Source organism: Rhinopithecus bieti, unplaced genomic scaffold (genome assembly GCF_001698545.2).
Source record: "Rhinopithecus bieti isolate Rb0 unplaced genomic scaffold, ASM169854v2 scaffold_9769, whole genome shotgun sequence".
Taxonomy (NCBI): domain Eukaryota; kingdom Metazoa; phylum Chordata; class Mammalia; order Primates; family Cercopithecidae; genus Rhinopithecus; species Rhinopithecus bieti.
The window spans coordinates 310,062-329,374 of NW_016806163.1; the positions used below are offsets into that span (position 1 = coordinate 310,062).

The following is a 19,313-nucleotide window of genomic DNA, read 5'->3' on the forward strand; positions in this document are numbered from 1 at the left end:
AGAGTCTATTCTGAGAGACGAGAGCGCTCTGTATCCTCCTGTTGCTCTTTTCGGAGAAGGTGCTTTCATGTCAGCGAAAACCATCCTTGGCCCTCCACAGTGCTTTATTTGGCGCCCCCGGCTTCCGACCCTGCCTCTAGGTGGTCCGTGGCTTTGGTTTTCCATCCCATACAGGCAGCGGGGGCCGGCCGCCCCTCGCGTGTGCATCTGTGCTGCAGTCTTGGGTCCCTGGTGTGGCCCCAGGTGGGGCGGGCCTGACGCCATCTCTCCTGCAGATCAGCATCGTGGAGCTGGAGAAGAGCCAGCGGCAGCAGGAGCTCCTGCAGCTCAAGTCCTGTGTGCCGCCTGATGACGCCCTGTCTCTGCACCTACGCGGGAAGGGTGCTCTGGGCCGCGAGCTGGAGCCTGACGCCGGCCGGCTGCACCTGGAGCTGGACTGCGCCAAGTTCTCGCTGCCTCACTTGAGCAGCATGAGCCCAGAGCTCTCCATGAACGGCCAGGCTGCCGGCTATGAGCTCTGCAGTGCGCTGAGCCGGCCGTCATCCAAGCAGAACACACCCCAGTACCTGGCCTCACCCCTAGACCAGGAGGTGGTGCCCTGCACCCCCAGCCACAGCGGCCGGCCACGCCTGGAGAAGCTGTCTGGCCTGGCTGCACCCGACTACACCAGGCTGTCCCCGGCCAAGATTGTGCTGAGGCGGCACCTGAGCCAGGACCACACGGTGCCCAGCAGGCCGGCCGCCAGTGAGCTGCACCCAAGGTGAGTGCCCTGGCGCGGTGGGGGTCTGCACCTGGTGCCTGCTGACTCTGCCTGCTGTGCTCAGGATGTCAGGGGTTCTCAGCAGGAGTGCGTCTGCTGAGGAGACTGAGGTGGGGAGGTGCTGGGCCAAGCCGCTGCCTCTGAGCGCCAGCCTGCGGCCCTGCGTGGCCCTCGAGAGTGACTGCAACTTCTCATTCCAGAGCTGAGCACACCAAGGAGAACGGCCTTCCCTACCAGAGCCCCAGCGTGCCTGGCAGCATGAAGCTGAGTCCCCAGGACCCGCGGCCCCTGTCACCTGGGGCCTTGCAGCTTGCTGGAGAGAAGAGCAGTGAGAAGGTGCGGGCCACAACCCCCGCCCAGGGCTCAGGGAGGTGCTCAGCAGAGGTGGCCTGAGCGAGTTGCTAGCAGGAGGGGTTGTCCTAGTTGACCTTGGGGCACAGTGAGGGACTGGGGTTGACCTGGAGGAGGATATTGTGGCTGAGTTGGGGGGCAGCCTGTAAGGACAGGTCACAGGTGACGCTGGGCAGGTGCCATGGAGGGTGTGGGCTTTGTCAGGGTGTCCCTGGCGCCTCTCAGTTCTCAGTGACAGATGGCAAGTGCTGGTGGAGACACAGAGCCCTGTTTGGGAGGCCGCTGCCCTCGAGGACTGCCCGGGGGGCACTGGCCTGTGTGCGCAGGGATGAAGAGGGATGGACGGCAACGTTGCATGGACTTGGCAGTGCTATGGATGTGGGCCCTGGGAGGCTTGGTGGCCCCATGGGTCGCTGCCCACCGAGCTGGGCGGGCAGGCTGCAGGGGACCGACGGGCATTGCTTTCAGACGGCAGGAGCTTGCTGTTCTCTGGAGTGTCCCAGAGCTGGTGTCCAGGAGGGCCTGACCGCGTGGGGAAGGTTGCAGGGCCTTGGCAGCGTGGGGGCCGCCTTGAGAGAGCTGCAGCAGCCCCCGTCCTGTGGCTGTGGTTCCTTTGTCCTGGAGGGTTGTTGACCCGCGCCTGGGGGCGGGCCTTCGTCCGCAGGGCCTGAGAGAGCGCGCCTATGGCAGCGGCGGGGAGCTCATCACCAGCCTGCCCATCAGCATCCCGCTCAGCACCGTGCAGCCCAACAAGCTCCCGGTCAGCATCCCCCTGGCCAGCGTGGTGCTGCCCAGCCGCGCTGAGAGGGCGGTGAGTGGCTCCCAGGATGGCGTCCCCAAGGGTCCTGTTGAGGCAAAACAGAGTTTGGGGTTCTCGAGACCTGGCTCGCTTTGTGAAGTCACAGGCTGTTAAATGATGTCAAGCCTGAGGCAGTGCAGTGAAGGTGGACCGTCCGAAGCCGGGGTGTGTCCGGTGACCTGGGCCGTTGTTATGGCTAGTCTTTTTCTTTTGGGTAAAAGGTGGGTGTGCAAGTGGAGAGGGCCTCACACCTTCTGGGTTGAGGAGAAGCTCAGAGGCGCACCCTGGCTCCCAGCCTCACTCCTCATGAGGCCCCATTGGCTGCCGTGGCCCTTGTCCTCGCAGCCGCCTCTGGGTTCTCCCACCCAGTGCTGTGCATGCAGAGAATCTCATTTTGTGTAGCATGGGTGGGATTTTCTGGGCATTGAACTATTTTTTTACAAGTATACACTTCAGTGTTTTTTAGCATTTTCTGTTCTTTTTTCTTTGATTTTTTCAAGACAGAGGCTTGCTCTGTCACCCAGGCTGGAGTACAATTGTGTGATCTCGACTCACTGCAGTCTCCACCTCCCGGGTTCAAGCAGCTCTCCTGCCTCAGCCTCCCGAGTAGCTGGGATTACAGGCATGCCCCACCACCACACCCGGTTAATCTGCCCCCAACCCCCTGAGACGGAGTCTTGCTCTGTTGCACAGGCTGGGGTGCAGTGGCACGATCTTGCAATCTTGGCTCACTGCAATCTCCGCCTCCTGGGTTCAAGCAGTTCTCCTGCCTCAGCCTCTTGAATAGCTGGGATTACAGGCATGCACCACCATGCCCAGCTGAGTTTTGTATTTTTAGTAGCGACGGGGTTTCACTGTCTTGGCCAGGCTGGTCTCGAACTTCTGACCTCAGGTGATCCGCCCACCTCGGCCTCCAAAAGTGCTGGGATTACAGGCATGAGCCACTGCACCCAGCCAAATGTTGTATTTTTAGAGGTGGAGGTTTTGCCATGTTGGCCAGGCTGGTCTCGAACTCCTGGCCTCAGTCGATCCGCCTGGCTTGGCCTCCCACAGTGCTGGGATTCCAGGTATGAGCCCCCATGCCTGGCCAGTTTTTTGTATTTTTATATACCTCGATCTAATTCAGGACATTTTCTTCAACCCAGAAGAAGTGTTGCCCCGTCAGCAGTCACTCCCTAGCCGTCCCCAGCCCCCGGGCCCCCGAACACACTCGTGTCCGGGCCTGTCCCTCCTCTTGGCACGTGAGGGCATTCCCTGTGTGGGCGGAGTGTGCCGTCTTCATCGTGCCCAGTTGATGGGCCCCGGCTTGACTCCCCATTTTGGCGATTGTGAATCATTCTGCTGTGAGCGCTGGGTCCAGGTTTCTGTGTGGATGTAGGTTTGTTCTTTGGCCCATGTGGGAGTGGAGCTACTGGGTTCTGCGGTCATTACTGACCTTTGTTGGACTTGGAGTGTGGTGCGGGGAAGTGCAGGGGGTGGTGGCTGGCAGGTGCGGTCTCGTGAGCACCCCCACGCGACTGCTGACATTTGTCCATGCTACTCAGAAAACAGCCACTTTCCCTGTTGAGGGTGGGCCGTGGGTTGTTTGGGTGGTGCCCAGTACCCCCTCCCCACAGCCAGACCCCAGGACTCCCACCTCCTGACCTCCCTGCCTCAGGCCCTCTGCCTCATTCACACACAAGCACTGCCCACCCTCGCTGCGCCACCTGCCCGGGACCCCACTGCAGTTCCCCCACTGCCCTCTTCCCATCCTGGACTGGACGGTGACCCCGGCGGCCTCCCCCAGCCAGCTGCAGCCCTCCACTCTCACTGTTTCCAACTGGGTTCTGGGTCTCGCCCCTGACACAAGGTTTTCTCTCTGCAGAGGAGCACCCCCAGTCCTGTGCTGCAGCCCCGCGACCCCTCATCCACACTTGAAAAGCAGATTGGTGCTAATGCCCACGGTGCTGGGAGCAGAAGCCTTGCCCTGGCCCCCGCAGGTAACGCCCCTCCTGTGCCCTACATTCAGGACTTTGCTGCTGCTGCTCTTCAGGCGGGAGGGCCGGGGTGCTGGGAATGCAACACAGCTTCCTGGGGTGATCATGGGGGCTGCTGCCCCGAACCACCAGGCCTCGTTACTGACACCCTTTCCTGCATCCCACCAGCTGGGATACAGATCGGGCTCAGCTACAGCCACCGCGGCCTAGTGCCTGCGTCTCCCAACACTGACACCTTGTGCTTGGGTGTATTAATTCAGCCCGTGAGGTCGGCCCCAGCGCTGTCAGGGGCTCCTCTACTCATAGCCTGACTCAGGATCAGCTCCACACACAGCAGTGCCCAGTGGCACACGACCGTGGGCCTCCATGCTAGTAGCAGCGTGGTTTCTGGTTTCTTCAGAAGCCTGACCAGACTGCTGTTCGCCCAGTTTCTGCAAAGAGCCAGAGAGGACGCTGCTTTGGCTTTTGTCAACACTGCAGGCCTGTCTGTTGTGGAAGCTGCAGAGATAGCATGTCAGGGAGCATGGCTGTGTGCCAGTAAAACTTTACTTACAACAACCAAGGGCGCCAGACCCCCAGGCTGGTTTGCTGGCCCCGTGTTGACACGCGGTGTGATGTGGCCACTACCTCTTCAGGAGTAAAAAGTAAAATGGCCGGGCGCGGTGGCTCACTCCTGTAATCCCAGCACCCTGGGAGGCCGAGGAGGGTGGATCACCTGAGGACAGGAGGTCGAGACCAACCTGGCCAACACGGTGAAACCCCGTCTCTACTAAAAGTACAAAAATTAGCCGGGTGTGGTGGCGGGCTTCTGTAATCCCAGCCACTCGGGAGGCTGAGGCACGAGAATCGCTTGATCCTGGGAGGTGGAGGCTGCATTGAGCTGAGATGGCGCCACGGCACTCCAGCCTGGGCAAAAAGAGTAAAACTCCATTTCAAAACAAAACAACAAAACAAGTAAAGAGCCGCCATCGAGATAGGAGGCTCTAGGGAGGCTGGGCAGGCTTCACAGTTGGCCACGTGAGGGCCCCGGAGAGGCTGCCAAAGCCTGGGCAGCTCTGCCCTCACAGGGTTGGGTTGTGCCCTTGGGATGAGTTCTGCTCTGCAAGAGGCAGTGACAGCTTCGGGAGGTTTTCAACTGGGTGGCAAACAGCCAACTCCAGAAGCGCCTCACCGCGCCCCTGCACGGAGGCCTCATTGACAGAAGCAGGGAGGCTGCCCTTTGTCCTTGGGTGGCCGTGGAAGTGCCCCACTCGTCGTGGGCTGGGAAGCATCGTGGGCTGGGAAGCGCGGCTGCAGCCTCCAGGCGGCCATAGCTTGGAGCGTTCCAGCTGAGTTGTCCTCTGAGAACAGGTGGGAGGGAGGCCACGCAGCCTTGGGCTTTCCTCATGGTGTCTCTGAGCTCACGGGGCCAGAGGGCAACTTACTCAGAGGAAGCCCAGCTCAGCGGGGAGCCCGCACCAGGAGGCTTCTTGGGAGGCAGCATCTCAGCTGGGACCTGCAGGGCACAGGCAGCCCAGATGGTGGGAGGAGGCACAGGGTCAATCCTGAGCCCTGAGCTTGCCCAGAGAGCCTTGTGGTTCCACCCCAGAGGGGCCATTTTCAGACTCCAGCCCTGCTCCCCACTTCCCTGCCTCTCCTGGAGCCCACAGAGCTCCTGGAGGGTGGTGCTCCCACAGCCTGGCTTTCTCTTTGGCGCAGTGGGGCCCAGCATCCGCCCCTGTGGACTGAGCCTGTCCTGTGTTCCCTGACACCCCCATGTCCTTCCTGGCAGGCTTCTCCTATGCTGGCTCTGTGGCCATCAGCGGGGCCTTGGCGGGCAGCCCGGCCTCTCTCACACCTGGAGCCGAGCTGGCCACCTTGGATGAGTCCTCCAGCTCTGGGAGCCTTTTTGCCACTGTGGGGTCCCGCAGCTCCACACCACAGCACCCCCTGCTGCTGGCACAGCCCCGGAACTCGCTCCCGGCCTCTCCCGCCCACCAGCTCTCCTCCAGCCCCCGGCTTGGTGGGGCTGCCCAGGGCCCGCTCACTGAGGCCAGCAAGGGGGACTTGCCCTCAGATTCCGGTTTCTCAGATCCTGAGAGTGAGGCCAAGAGGAGGATCGTGTTCACCATCGCCACTGGTGCGGGCAGTGCCAAACAGTCGCCCTCCAGCAAGCACAGCCCCCTGACCGCCAGCGCCCGTGGGGACTGTGTGCCGAGCCACGGGCAGGACAGCCGCAAGCGCGGGCGGCGGAAGCGAGCATCGACGGGGACGCCCAGCTTGAGCGCAGGCGTGTCCCCCAAGCGCCGAGCCCTGCCGTCCGTCGCTGGCCTTTTCACACAACCTTCAGGGTCTCCCCTCAACCTCAACTCCATGGTAAGGACGGGGACCGGCGGGGCTGGGGAGCACGGCCTGTGAAAGAAAGACCAGAGGGAAGTGGGGGCTATGACTGAGTCTGGCTGTTGTCCAGGCATCTGCAGCCTGGCAGCCTGGGAGGAAGCAGCCGACAGCTGCCTGCAAGCTTCTTCATCCTTGGCTGTGGGGCCTTGGTGGGGGTGGGCACGTGAGGAGGCGGTGTGGGGGGCTCTGGGATTGTGGGGTCGTGTGTGAGGACCGGGAGGAACCAGGATGGGGGCTGCACTGGCCACTGGGCAGGGCGTCAATTTCCTCAGGAAACCCTGGGGTACAGATAGGAGCCTCCTGGGGCCGTGGGGCTCTCTTGCCTTGGGGTCCCAGGTCTGTGGTGTGTGCATCCGCTGTGTCTGTCTGCCCTCAGGTCAGTAACATCAACCAGCCCCTGGAGATTACAGCCATCTCGTCCCCCGAGACCTCCCTGAAGAGCTCCCCTGTGCCCTACCAGGACCACGACCAGCCCCCCGTGCTCAAGAAGGAGCGGCCTCTGAGCCAGACCAATGGGGCACACTACTCCCCGCTCACCTCGGACGAGGAGCCAGGCTCTGAGGACGAGCCCAGCAGCGCCCGGCGAGTCCAGGGGCCTGGAGGGGGACAGGGCCTGGCAGCAGGGGCAGGAGGTGCCTGCTCACCGTGTGCATGTGTGGGTGGGGAGGACTGGCAGGCTCTGAGGGGGTGCCCTGGACGGGAGGGAGGCATCTGTTTAGTGAAGGGCCTCCCCGCAGGTCCTGGGCCCTGTTCCGGGCAGGGCTGGCCTCCCGGGCCATTCGGGAGGGGGGACACGAGCAGGGCCACCAGTTAGAAGAGTCAGGCCAAGGAGGAGGAGCTGAGTGCAGCAGGAGGGAAGTTTCAGCAGTGACGCGTCTGGGGGTCTCATCCACATGTCTCGCCCAGTGTATTACAATGGCTTTATTAGATAAAATTCACATATTATATTCTCCATTTAAAGTGTGCAACATTACCACTGCCTAAATCCAGAACCTTCCATCATGTTCTGAGAAAATCTCATCCCCTTGGAACACTCACTCCCCATCCCCTCCCCAGAGCCCTTGGCACCCACCCCCACCCTACTTTCTGTCTTCACGAATCTGAGGGCTCTAGGGACCTCCTAGGAGCGGAATCACACAGGATGTGTCCTTTTGTGTCTGGCATCTCAGCAGGACGTCCTCAAGGTGCATCCTCGGCCCCTTTCGTGGCTGGGTGGTGCTCTGCCATCCATCCGCCCATTGCGCTGGCCTTGCTTACCCTTGGCGGTTGTGAGCAGCGCTGCTGTGGCCACGGGCGTGCATGTTTCTGTTCGGAAGCAAGTTTCCCGTTTCCTGGTGCCTGGGCAGAGGTGCTGGGTGGCCCAGCCCCCTGTGCGCTCCAGCAGCCGCACCATTCCACCCTGCCACCACGGGTGCATGAGGGTCTGAGGTCCCCACATCGGCACCACACTGAATTTCTTGTTTTGATTCTACCCATCCGAGTCGTTGTGAAATGACATAACGTTGTAGGGTTTTTTGCTTTTTTTTTTTTTTTTTTGAGACACAGGGTCTTGATCTGTCGCCCAGGCTGGAGTGCGGTGGCGCAGTCTTGGCTCACTGCAACCTCCGCTTCCTGGGTTCAAGTGATTCTCCTGCCTCAGCCTCCTGAGTAGCTGCAGCTACAGGCACACGCTACCACCATGCCTAGTTCGTTTTTTTTGCTTTATAGAGACAGGGTTTTGCCATGTTGCCCAGGCTGGTCTCAAACTCCTGGCCTCAAGCATTCCACCTCCCTCTGCCTCCCAGCATGCTGGGATTATAGGCGTGCACCATCATAGCCAGCCCTAAGTGTGCTTTTGGTGGTGTTCTAAGTTAATTCATTTTGCTCCTTTCCCACAGGTACATGCACGTGTCACATAAAAAACATCCTAGCACTTGGGTGCTCTTTTTGCATTGGGATTGCTCAGCTTAGTGGTTTCCAGGATCTTTGGGAATTCGTGTGTCCTTGGTGTGTTCTTGGGACACTGGATCAAAGCGACCCCATGCAGTGTGTGGTTGGGTGTGGCTTCATGTGCTGACCTGCAATGCTGTGGCATTGTTTGCCACCGGAGGCGCCAAGGTCTAAGGGGGGCAGGGAGATGGAGGTAGGGAGAGAGCTGTGTCTGGGATTCTCACACTTCTGTGTGCTGGGAAATTGCTTCTCCCATTCAGCTGCCGTACCTAATCTCTTGGCTCCTTGTCCCAGGAGAGGCCCTGGAGCCCCTGCCAGGACAGTGCCTTTGTGGCGCAAGGGGGGTGGATCCCAGGGCCCAGCCGCCCAGTCGAGGCCTGGCCCAGGGTGGCTGCATGGATCCCGTCTGGGCCCGGTGCTGCTTGCTCACTGCCTCCCAAGCTCCCGGGGCTGTTGGCTTTCAGTATGGGTGTCGTTCTTAGCATACAACTGGGTTTCAAGCATTAATGACCTTTTTTTCTTAACAGAATTGAGAGAAAAATTGCAACAATCTCCTTAGAAAGCAAATCTCCCCCGAAAACTTTGGAAAATGGTGAGTAACAAGTGTTTTGGGGCGTGGCCAGGCCTGTCCATGCAGCCGTGGTGCCTGGTCAGTGCTGCTGACCCACTGGCTGGCCCGCTGCGTAGTGTCCTGCGTGGGTGCCAACAGCTGGGACGCTGGGCTTCCAGAACTGCCTCTGGGAGGCCCAGGGCCTCCGCAGATGCGCCGTGCTCCCGCAGCGGGTGGCTGACCTGCGGGGATCGCCACCTTGGGTCCCATTTCCTTTGCACCCTGGCCTTCCCCCCAAGTGGTGCCTGCTTTCATGCCCCGCCCTGCCTGCGTCCTCGGTGAAGTCCCTGACCTGGTCTGGGGCAGCCCTACCTTACCTCCCAGAGGCCTGCTGGCCTCAGCATTTTCCCCAGAGCTAAGGGAGAGCTCATCCTACATGGCCTTCTCTGAGATCCGCTTCAGCTGCCTCGATCCTGTTCTCTGCCCTCCTGACCCGTCCCGTCCCATCCCCTGCCATGTCATCCTGTGCTGTACCCCTCCTGTCCCATCCCATCTTGTCTCCTCCCATCCCCTTCCCTTCTGTCCTGTCCCTTCCTGTTCTTTTTGGCATCTTCAGTGTCTGTGGCCTGCCTGCAGAGTTGCCTGTGCCGTGGCAGCAGCCCCAGTCAGCCTCGTGGGTAGCCCAGGCAGGTGCTCTGGGCTCACGACCTCTGCCTTTCCTCTGTGCCAGGTGGTGGTTTGGCGGGAAGGAAGCCCACGCCCGCGAGCGAGCCAGTCAACAACAGCAAGTGGAAGTCCACTTTCTCGCCCATCTCTGACATTGGCCTGGCCAAGTCTGCAGACAGCCCGCTGCAGGCCAGCTCTGCCCTCAGCCAGAACTCCCTGTTCACGTTCCGGCCCGCCCTGGAGGAGCCCCCTGCCGATGCCAAGCTGGCCACCCACCCCAGGAAAGGCTTTCCCAGCTCTCTGTCGGGGGCTGACGGACTCAGCCCGAGCACCAACCCTGCCAACGGCTGCACCTTTGGCGGGGGCCTGGCCGCGGACCTGAGTTTACACAGCTTCAGCGATGGTGCTTCCCTTCCCCACAAGGGCCCCGAGGCGGCCAGCCTGAGCTCCCCGCTGAGCTTCCCCTCGCAGCGTGGCAAGGAGGCCTCGGACGCCAACCCTTTCCTGAGCAAGAGGCAGCTGGATGGCCTGGCTGGGCTGAAGGGCGAGGGCAGCCGCAGCAAGGAGGCAGGGGAGGGCGGCCTGCAGCTGTGCGGGCCCACGGACAAGACCCCACTGCTGACTGGCAAGGCCGCCAAGGCCCGAGACCGCGAGCTCGACCTCAAGAATGGCCACAACCTCTTCATCTCCGCTGCGGCCGTGCCTCCCGGAAGCCTCCTCAGCGGCCCCGGCCTGGCCCCGGTGGCGTCCTCCGCAGGCGGCGCGGCGTCCTCCACCCAGACGCACCGGCCCTTCTTGGGCCCCTTCCCGCCGGGACCGCAGTTTGCGCTCGGCCCCATGTCCCTGCAGGCCAACCTCGGCTCCGTGGCCGGCTCCTCCGTGCTGCAGTCGCTGTTCAGCTCTGTGCCGGCCGCCGCAGGCCTGGTGCACGTGTCGTCCGCTGCCACCAGACTGACCAACTCGCACGCCATGGGCAGCTTTTCCGGGGTGGCAGGCAGCACAGTTGGAGGTAGGCAGGGCGGCTGCCCCCGCGCCCCCGCCGGCGGCCCCTTCCTTTGCAGGTTTCCTTCCACGCTCTCTGGCGCCAGGAGCTGAGCTGCAGGTCCCCTCGTGCTGGCTGGTCCCCGCCGTCCCGGCACGGTCGCGAACCCCAGTCCTGTGGGGAGAGGGCTCACGCTGAGTCCATGTGTCTTGGGTTCTTTGGTTGTAACCGCGTCCCTCTTGTTTTCAGAAGGCCACGGCGCGCAGGGCCACCAGAGCATTACTTTCTCCCGTGGAGGTCACCTGCTAAGTGTGGCCGCCCGGGCTCTGGAAGGCTCTGGGAGCTGGTGTTGGGTAAGAGCGAGTCCCCGCAGTTCCTGCCCAGACAGGGCGGAGAGGAGCCGCTGGGGGAGCGGCCTGGCCTTGGGGCTGCTGCGGGGCGGGCGGCCGGAGGGCGGGCCACCACGAGCCTGGCCAAGCCGCTGTTTGCGCTTGGTGCCCGCACGCGCCCGGCGCCTCCGTTTCGCTTCCCTTTTTGTGAGCCTGCGGCTGCTTCTCTGCGCTTGCCTGGATGCTGCCGCCTGTTGAAGCTGCGTTTTTCTCTCCTGTTTGCAGGTGTCTTTAACCACGCGGTGCCTTCCGCCTCTGCTCATCCGTTTGGAGCCCGTGTCGGCCGCGGGGCTGCATGTGGCAGTGCCACGCTGGGCCCGAGCCCGCTGCAGGCGGCGGCCTCTTCCTTTCAGGCCCCGGCCTCGGTTGAGACCCGGCCGCCCCCTCCGCCTCCGCCTCCCCCGCTGCCCCGCCTGCGCACCAGGGCCGGCCCCCCGCGGGGCCTCCCGTCCTCCACGCCCCGCCTCCACCTAACGCCGCCTTGCCTCCTCCCCCAACGCTGCTGGCCTCTAACCCTGAGCCCGCGCTTCTGCAGAGCCTCGCGTCCCTCCCGCCTAACCAAGCTTTCTTGCCCCCCACCTCTGCTGCCTCTCTGCCGCCTGCTAACGCCTCTTTGTCTATCAAGCTCACCTCCCTCCCGCACAAGGGCGCTCGCCCCTCCTTCACGGTGCACCACCAGCCCCTGCCCCGGCTGGCCCTGGCCCAGGCCGCGCCCGGGATCCCGCAGGCCAGCGCCACGGGGCCGTCCGCGGTGTGGGTGTCCCTCGGCATGCCGCCTCCCTATGCCGCGCACCTTTCGGGGGTTAAGCCGCGATAAAGACCTTGCTTAGCTAGCAGTGCGTATTGTGTAAGGTAAGGCCAGAGCCCCGCGCGGTGGCTCACTCCAGACACTGAACTGTCCTTCCTTTGGCAGAGAAGGTGGCCACAGGGCTTGGCAGAAGTCCCGGGGGTCCTGAGAAGGGAAAAGGGAGAGAGCCAGGGAGACCAGGGAGATGGTCGCGCGAGAGGGACTGCAGGACGGGCACCAGCCGTGGAGTGGCCTGAGTGTGTTGGGTTCCAGCTGCCCGCAGCTGGGTCCCTGTGGTGATGCCGCAGGACTGAGGCCAGCCCTGGGGGCAGCTGTGCCAGCCCCTGTGGGTGAGGCTCACGGGGTGCCGGGCCAGGGGGCTGGGGGCTCTAGCTCCTAGAGCGGCCTCCAGGGCTCCATCTGCACCAGGTGCAGGTCACTCATGACAGGTGGCATGGCTTGGTGCTGTTCTCCAGGCGTCCAGCGTGTAGCAGGCACGGTGCTGGCTGCAGAGGTCCTGGGGAGCCAGGGTGGCTGGATGGATGTCTCTGGTCGGGGCTGTCTGGCTGGTGGCCTCAGATACCCCTCATAGGGAGCCAGTGAGGCCCCTGGTGCCCCACCTGCCTGGGGGCTGGGTTCCTGGCGGGGTCGAGAGGCAAGCTCTGTGCCCTGTGTGTTGGGGCTCCCTTGCTAGACATGGCTGATGGCGGCCACACTGCTCTGTGGTTGTGGCCCACAGCCAGGGGCTTTCAGCCGCTCCGATGTCAGCACCGCGTTGGGCGGGTGAGTGTAGATCGTGTCCACCTTCGAGACCAGGAGGAAGTTGGAGGCAGGAGTGATTTTGATGACGTGAGGCCTTGAGGGAATGTCCTGTCCACTCCTCCCCTGGGAGTCTGTGGAGACTCTGGCTGCTGACCCGGGGACCACGTGGTGTGCCCGGCAGCGCAGTGCGGAGGTGCCCTCTGCTCGTCCCTGGCCTTCTGCCTCGGGGGGGAGCCCTGGGACGAAGGCCTTCCTGAGCGAGTCCAAAGCCCGCCGGGCAAGGAGAGGAGGACTGGGAGCCAGGAGCCAAGGCGGAGGCCGTGGCCGGGGCTGGTCGGCCAGGCGGGTCGGTGCGGGCACCTGCGGGCTGAACAAGCTATGCTGGGTCTCGTAGGAGATGAGCTGCAGGTAGGGTGGCTTTAGCTGAACTCGGCTGTGTGTCTCCTTTGGAGGAATGCCGGAGCTTGGCCTGCGTGTCCAGGTGTCAGGCTCCCTGGGTCTGCCATGGGGCACGCCCATCATCTGTTGCGGTTAGAGGGAGCTGGCACCATGCCTGTCATGGTGCTGGCCCCAGGTGGCCTGCGTGCTCATGGGAGGCCTCGGTCCCCAGCCTGGGTGAGTGTTGGGCTCCCCCAGGCGCGATGGTAACCTCAGGTGGTCGCTCTTCCCACTGTGCCCTTCTGCAGGTAACTAGGATTTCTACCTCAACCGCGAGACCTATGCAAGGACGGTGTGGACCAACTCGCGCCCGTGGCATGGTGCCCACCGGCCTGCCGGGCTCCCACCCCTGGATGGCAGAGGCGAGGATGGATGGGAGCTCCACTGTGAATCGGCGGCGCACGCCGCAGGAGGCTGGGACTGGTCCAGTTTGTACTGTCGATAGTTTTAGATAAAGTATTTATCATTTTTTAAAAAGTGTAAACAATTCTGACTTATTTTATTCCATCTAAGTGGTAAAAGGCAACCTATTGAGAAATATAAATATCTATATATGAGAGATCTATATAAAGACACGTGTCTGCAGGGCGGGCCCGCCAGCGGATTCGCCGACAGCCTGCCCCGGTGCTATCTCGTCCCCAGGCCCGCGCCTGCCTCCACCCGCTTGGTGCTGACTAGACGCTGACAACGCCGAACCCCGTTCTCAGAAACGCCGCCCGGCCAGCTCCCCCGACGCACTGCTCCCGTACCAAAGGCAGGCCCGTCGCCACCACATTCCTCGGAGGCCCCGGCCGCGGCCTGAGCCCCTTCCTGAGCCCCTGGCGCCTGCCCTGAGCTCTTCACCTTTACCCTGGCACTGTGAACCCTTAGACTGTTCACCCTCCGGGGCTTGGGTCGCGCCCTTGCACGAGAATGGGTCTGCGCGGTGGCGTAGCTGGCCGCGTGCTGTGCGATGGTGCTGTGAGGACGGCGCAGGCACGTTTAACAAGTGCATTTACTTTTGTATTTCTCGGCTGTCCATGGCTCGCAGCGTGCCCCGCGATGTGGGGCAGGCCTGTTGTGGGTCCGTTGGTGTTTCTGTACAGGAGAGAGTCACACTAATGAGTGGCAGTATTTTATAGAGATGTGATGAGAATTTATAAATTTCATAGATTTGACAGCTTTTATTTTTAGATGGTATAATGCACAGTGAAGAGGAAAAAAAAGCGAGGGGAAAAACCTTATTTATTCAAACAGTGCACAAAGTGGCCCCAGGGTTGGCCACCACCCCAGACCCCTCAGTTGCAGCTCCCAGCAGCCCAGACAGAGCTGCCGGCGCCCCTGCCTGCCCCACATCCCCTTCCTGTCAGGGTCATGCCTGGCACCCGTCCCTTGAAGCCTGTGGTGGCTCTCCCAGTTGCTGTGGATGTGGTGGGGCCGGGGTGCACTGCTGAAGCCTGGCCTCTCTGGCCTTAGGCCCTGGGGTGATGTCGGCCCCCCACTCTGCAGCCTGGGGGGTGCCTAGGACTGGGTGTGGAAGGAGAGGCGCTGAGGCCGGGGTGTGGCAGGCAGGCAGGGCCACTCTGGTGCTTCGGGAGCCCTGCAGTCGGCCTGGGTTGTCTGGGGAGTGGTGGGAGTGTCTCCAAGTGCCCTCCTTGGAGGATGGGATCTGGGAGTCCGAGCTGCCCACACCTGATCCCGGGCTGTGTGGCACTCCCTGAGCCCACCTTCTCAAGTGCTTGCCCCTGTGAGGTGGCATCCGGGAGCCCCTTCCCCAGGGTGCCACAGATCCACCCTCCAGGTGTCAGCCCTGCGTTCCGGTTCCCAAGGGCAGGATGGACACACATCATGTCCCTACCACGTTTTCCTAGCACGTGGCCTCCAGAGGGAGCCGAGGAGGAAAGGCTTCTGTGGTTGCTAGGTGGGCAAGTCCTGTGTGGGAGGGCCTGGAAGACCCCTGCTTGTGCCTGGTGGGGGGATGCTGCCTCCCCCTGGCCCCCAACAACCTCTCAGACCCCCGTCCCCCAGTATAGTTGAGTTCTGAAGATGGTGCTCCAGACCTGTCCCTTAGGTGGCGCCCAGCGCCTTCCCCGCCCCACGTTGGTGCTCTCAGCTCGAAGGTGCTGTGCCTCTGCCTGAGCCCCAAGCCCTGAGCCTGGCCTTCAGGACGGGCAGCCCGCTCCATGTCGCCATGGGCCCGATATGCTGCAGGGTTGATGGCAGAGAAGGCATGGAGTCCCTGGTCTAGAACAAGACACATTCTTTAAACACTGTATCACTTCTGCCTCCCTCTAGGGGACAGTGGCAGTCCGGGTGCCACCGCGGGTCCTGCAGATGGGCCATGCAGGGCTCCTGCCCACGTAGCCCATATCCACACACAGACGACTGTGTGTTCAGGGCGCACACTGGGTCTTGGAGCCACTGGCCCAGGCAGAAGTCTCCTTGAGCCCACTGGGTCACATGCGTGTCACCACACGTGAACTAGTGTGGTGCTGCCTGTGGACACTCTCCTGTTCTGAGCCCTGGACCCGTGTCCCTCTTGGGCACTCCCAGACTGAAGGGGGGGTGTATGGCAGGTGGCGGGATGGCTGTGGAGCCTGGTGATCTTGGAGCCTGGTGCTGGCACCTGGTCTGAGTTTCCATGGGCAGCCGGCGGGGACCTGTGCTGCTGCTGCTGCTGCTGACTGTGGGCAGGCGGGCGGCGCCTGGGAGTGGCTCTTGCTCAGGAATTGATAGGAACCCTAATGACTAGGACACCCCCTCCTTGGCCCACGAGGCACACACGGTGACTTATTTAAATGACTTCCCCCTTAATTTATCTGCCCCCAAGACGCGTCAGTCTGTTCAGTGGTCAGCAGGGGACCCCCCCGCCCGCCAGCTGACTGCCCTCGTCATCGGTGGTCCGATCCTCCCCCCCCCCCCGCCAAAACAACACGCTGCTGGTCTGTGTCAGCCTTTGTAACACGCGGGAGGCTCTGCCGTGTCTTTCTGGTGAACTGTATTTGGATTGCGCGCATTGTCACGGTCCGCCCCCGGGCTGCGGGCGCCCCTCCCTCCGGGCACCCCTGCATTCTGCATCCCCACCTCTAGACGCTGTAATAAACAGACCGTTTTCACTTGGACCTGGTGTGAATGGCAGCCTTTCTTCTGGGTGGTATGAGGCATCTCCTGGTGGTGAGAGGCCCTGGCTAGTGTCATCGCTGAAGCAGGGGGAGTGGAGGGCCTAGGGGTGCTCCTAGCAGAAGCTCCAGGGGCTGACACCAGGACACCCTGGCCTTGGGGAGGCTTATGACTGCGCCAGGCCACAGGCAAACTGCCTTCTGACGAACGAAAAACCAGATCTGCAACCCCAATGACATGAGCAGAGTCCTTTTCACACCAGATGGACCAAAGCCAGCCAGCCCAGGCCCCAGCCACACTCCGGGAGGACCCATGAATGCCAGAGGCGGGACCCCAGGTCACCACAGGATTCCTGATAACACACAGCAGCCCCGTTCTCCCCAGGCCTGTGTCCCAGCCTCCACCTGTCCTGGCTGGGGATTCCAGCTCTCCCCTCAGTGCAGGGGGCCCAGCCCCTGCCTCTCAGGACCCCGAGCTTTACTTCCCTTGGGTGGGGGCTCCCCAGCTGCCCCTCCCTTCTCCTTCACTTCACCGCCATCCAGTGTGGAAAAGAGGTACCTTTATTTGAACAGGACAAGCACCCTGACTCCAGGGCAACCACTTCCCCAGGTGCACAGCCAGGGCCCTGCTGTCTGCAGGAGAATTCACAGCTGGTGGGGGCTCGTCCCCCATGCCATTCACAGCTTTATCTGGCTCTGTACATTCATCAGTGGGGGCAAGGCGCCACGCCACCAGCCCAGGGGGTCGCCAGGCCCTGGGTGCACACAACTCAGGCAGGGCACCCGTGGGAGGGCGTGTATCCTGCAGCAGCACTTGGCACCAGGTGCCAGGCCAGTCAGGTGGGTCCTGGGGCCCCGGAAAGGGCAGCTTGCTGGGCAGTTTCACAAAATGCAGCCCCTGCCCACACCCAGCTGGCTTCAGGCTTTGGATGTCTCTGAAACAAAAACCTCCCACTGAAATCCAGGTGTGATGGCTGGATGTGACGGCTCATGCCTGTGACCCCAGCGACTTGAGAAGCTGAGGCAGGAGGATCACGTGAGTCCAGAAGGTCAAGGTCACAGTGAGCTGTGGCACCACTGCACTGTAGCCTGGGCAACACAGTGAGACCCTGATCCAAAAACCAAAAACCAAACAAAATCCAGGCATGGCCAAGCGACTCACGGCTGGGCAGGGCCAGTCCTGTCCAGCGGCACGCCGACTGCCATGCCCTGCGCTCATGCCTGCAAGCCACTCAGCTGGAACCTGGCCTCCTCGGATATGCCGAACTGCTCCAGGGGGTCCTGTGGGGTGGACAGGTGGCCATTAGCCAGGGCCGGAGGACTGCCTCTGCCACCTGCAGCCCCACCCCAGCCACCTGCAGCCCCGCCCCGGCCCTCTGCAGCCCTGCACACACCTTGCCTGTCACCTTCTGGATTTCATTCCTGTAGAAGACGAGGCTTCTCCGCATGAACTCGTAGCTGGGGAAGAGGGTGGCACAGGGTCAGCTGCCTGCTCTGCATGGCTGCTGTGCCCACCCCAGCGGTGCCCACCACCGCCTGGCCCCACCTGGCCTGACGCAGAGCCTCCATCCACTCCTGACACTGCTCCTCGCTGCTGCACTCAAAGTGGTACTTCCTCTCAGGGTCCTCGATGAAGCCTGGGGAAGGAGCACCTGTGGTCGGTCCTGCCCAAAACCACAGGAGCAGCTTCCTCTTGCCACTGCCCAAAACTGTTCCTCCTCTGGCCCCCACAAAGATGTGTTCATGTCCTGAACTCTCAGAACCCGTGAGTGTGACCCTGTATGGAAATACGGTCTTGGCAAATAAACTAGTGAAAATGAGGTTGTCGCCAGACACACTGGCTCACGCCTGTAATCCCAGCACTTTGAGAGGCTGAGGTGGGAGGATTGCTTGAGCTCAGGAGTTCGAGAGCAGCCTGGGTGACATAGCAAAATCCCCGCCTCTACAAAAACAAATGAGCCGGGTGTGGTGGTGGGGCCTTGTAGGCCCAGCCATTCCGGAGTCAGAAGTGGGAGGATCGCTTGAGCCAAGGGGGTTGAAGCTGCAGTGAGCCGTGATCACGCTACTGCACTCCAGCCTGGGAAACAAAAGATTCTGTCTCAAAAATTAAAAAAAAAAAAAAAAAAAAGAGGACCGGGTACAGTGGCTGGAGCCTGTAATCCCAGCACTTCGGGAGGCCAAGGCAGGATGATCACCTGACGTCAGGAGTTCGAGACCAGCTTGGCCAACATGGCAAAACGCCGTCTCTACTAAAAATACAAAAATTAGCTGAGCATGGTGGTGCACGCCCGTAATCCCGGCTACTTGGGAGGCTGAGGCAGGAGAATCACTTGAACCCTAAAGGGGGAAGTTGCAGTGAGCCTAGATCACGCCACTGCACTCCAGCCTGGGCGACAGAGCAAGACCCTGTCTCAAAAAATAAATAAATAAAAAAGTAAAAAGCGGTTGTCAGGGTGGGCCCTAAATTCTGCTTGGCATCTGTGTAGAAGGGGAAATGTGGGCACAGATGTGATGCAGGGAGGACAAGCTGACACTTCCACAAACCAAGGAACCTGGAGGATGCTGGCCGCCACTAGAAACTGGGAGATTCCCCTCGGCCTCAGAAGGACCCAGCCCCACCAACACCTTCATCTAGGACTTCTGGCCTCCAGAACTGTAGAGAACGTTTCTGATATCTAAGCCATCTGACCTGTGAAATTCTGACAGCCACTCTGGCAAACCAGCAGGGACTCCATCTTTCCCCGCAGAAGGGAATCTCTTAAGACCCAGGAGAACACCCTCCTCTCACTCCCCCTACCCCCACCTAATGCTAGACCCATGCTAGTTGTGGCAGTTGGGAAACGCTTTGGGTGGGGCTGGCCCAGCCTCTCTGTGAGTACAGCCTGGGCCCACAGGGAAGAAAGAGCAGAGTCTGGAAGGGACCCAAGCTTAAGTGGACTTGGCAGGTGGGCAGGATGGTGCCCGCCAGGAGAACCTGACCTTGAGCTGCCCGTGGACAATGCATTCTTATATCTGAGGAGGGTGGCGCCAGGCTGGGGACACAGAGGAGGCCTTGAGCGCCTGGGGAGGGGACAGTTGCAGCGCTGCTGGCGCCCTGGGCTGCGGGAGGCGCCGCTGGCTTCCCTAGCGCCACTCACTGATGGAGAAGGCGCTGGGCTCTTCCCGGATGACTCTGCAGCGCTCCAGCAGCAGGGCTCCGACGGGCTGGAGGAGACACGGGCGCCGGGACGGAGCGGTGAGCACCTGGCCTCCGCGGGGCCCAGCCTGGGACCCGCCCGCGCGCCCTCGACGCCCCTACCTCGGCCTCGTCTGTCCGGAAGTAGAAGAGGAAATTCACCACCAGCTTCACCAGCCGCCGCTTCAGCACTGCGGGCACAGCGCGCGCTCAGGGACGCAGGCAGCCCCCGCCCGGACCCCGGCCTCCCGCCCCGGCGCCCCGACCCGGAA

General features: G+C 61.9%; 2 protein-coding genes across 5 annotated transcripts in view; one reads left to right on the top strand and one right to left on the bottom strand.

Moving 5' to 3' along the window:
- The window catches only part of DOT1L (DOT1 like histone lysine methyltransferase), a 70,697-nt gene extending 54,828 nt beyond the window's left edge, over window positions 1–15,869 (top strand). Inside the window, 11 exon segments of the mRNA XM_017874877.1 lie at window positions 276–760; window positions 961–1,096; window positions 1,776–1,922; window positions 3,775–3,889; window positions 5,658–6,241; window positions 6,642–6,847; window positions 8,722–8,786; window positions 9,475–10,419; window positions 11,007–11,183; window positions 11,186–11,633; window positions 13,017–15,869. Coding sequence (XP_017730366.1) covers window positions 276–760; window positions 961–1,096; window positions 1,776–1,922; window positions 3,775–3,889; window positions 5,658–6,241; window positions 6,642–6,847; window positions 8,722–8,786; window positions 9,475–10,419; window positions 11,007–11,183; window positions 11,186–11,598 — 3,273 coding nt within the window. The 3' untranslated portion in view covers window positions 11,599–11,633; window positions 13,017–15,869.
- Window positions 15,870–16,406: 537 nt separating this feature from the next.
- PLEKHJ1 (pleckstrin homology domain containing J1) overlaps window positions 16,407–19,313 on the bottom strand; it is a 3,609-nt gene continuing 702 nt past the window's right edge. Inside the window, exons 2-6 of one of the 4 annotated variants that reach the window (XM_017874887.1) lie at window positions 19,165–19,175; window positions 19,004–19,070; window positions 17,413–17,503; window positions 17,261–17,324; window positions 16,407–17,147 (exon numbers count right to left, since the gene is read on the bottom strand). In XM_017874887.1, coding sequence (XP_017730376.1) covers window positions 17,082–17,147; window positions 17,261–17,324; window positions 17,413–17,503; window positions 19,004–19,070; window positions 19,165–19,175 — 299 coding nt within the window. In that variant the 3' untranslated portion in view covers window positions 16,407–17,081. Of the gene's footprint in view, window positions 17,148–17,260; window positions 17,325–17,412; window positions 17,504–19,003; window positions 19,233–19,313 lie in introns of all 4 variants that reach the window. The other 3 variants (XM_017874885.1, XM_017874884.1, XM_017874886.1) reach the window with 3 other exon arrangements.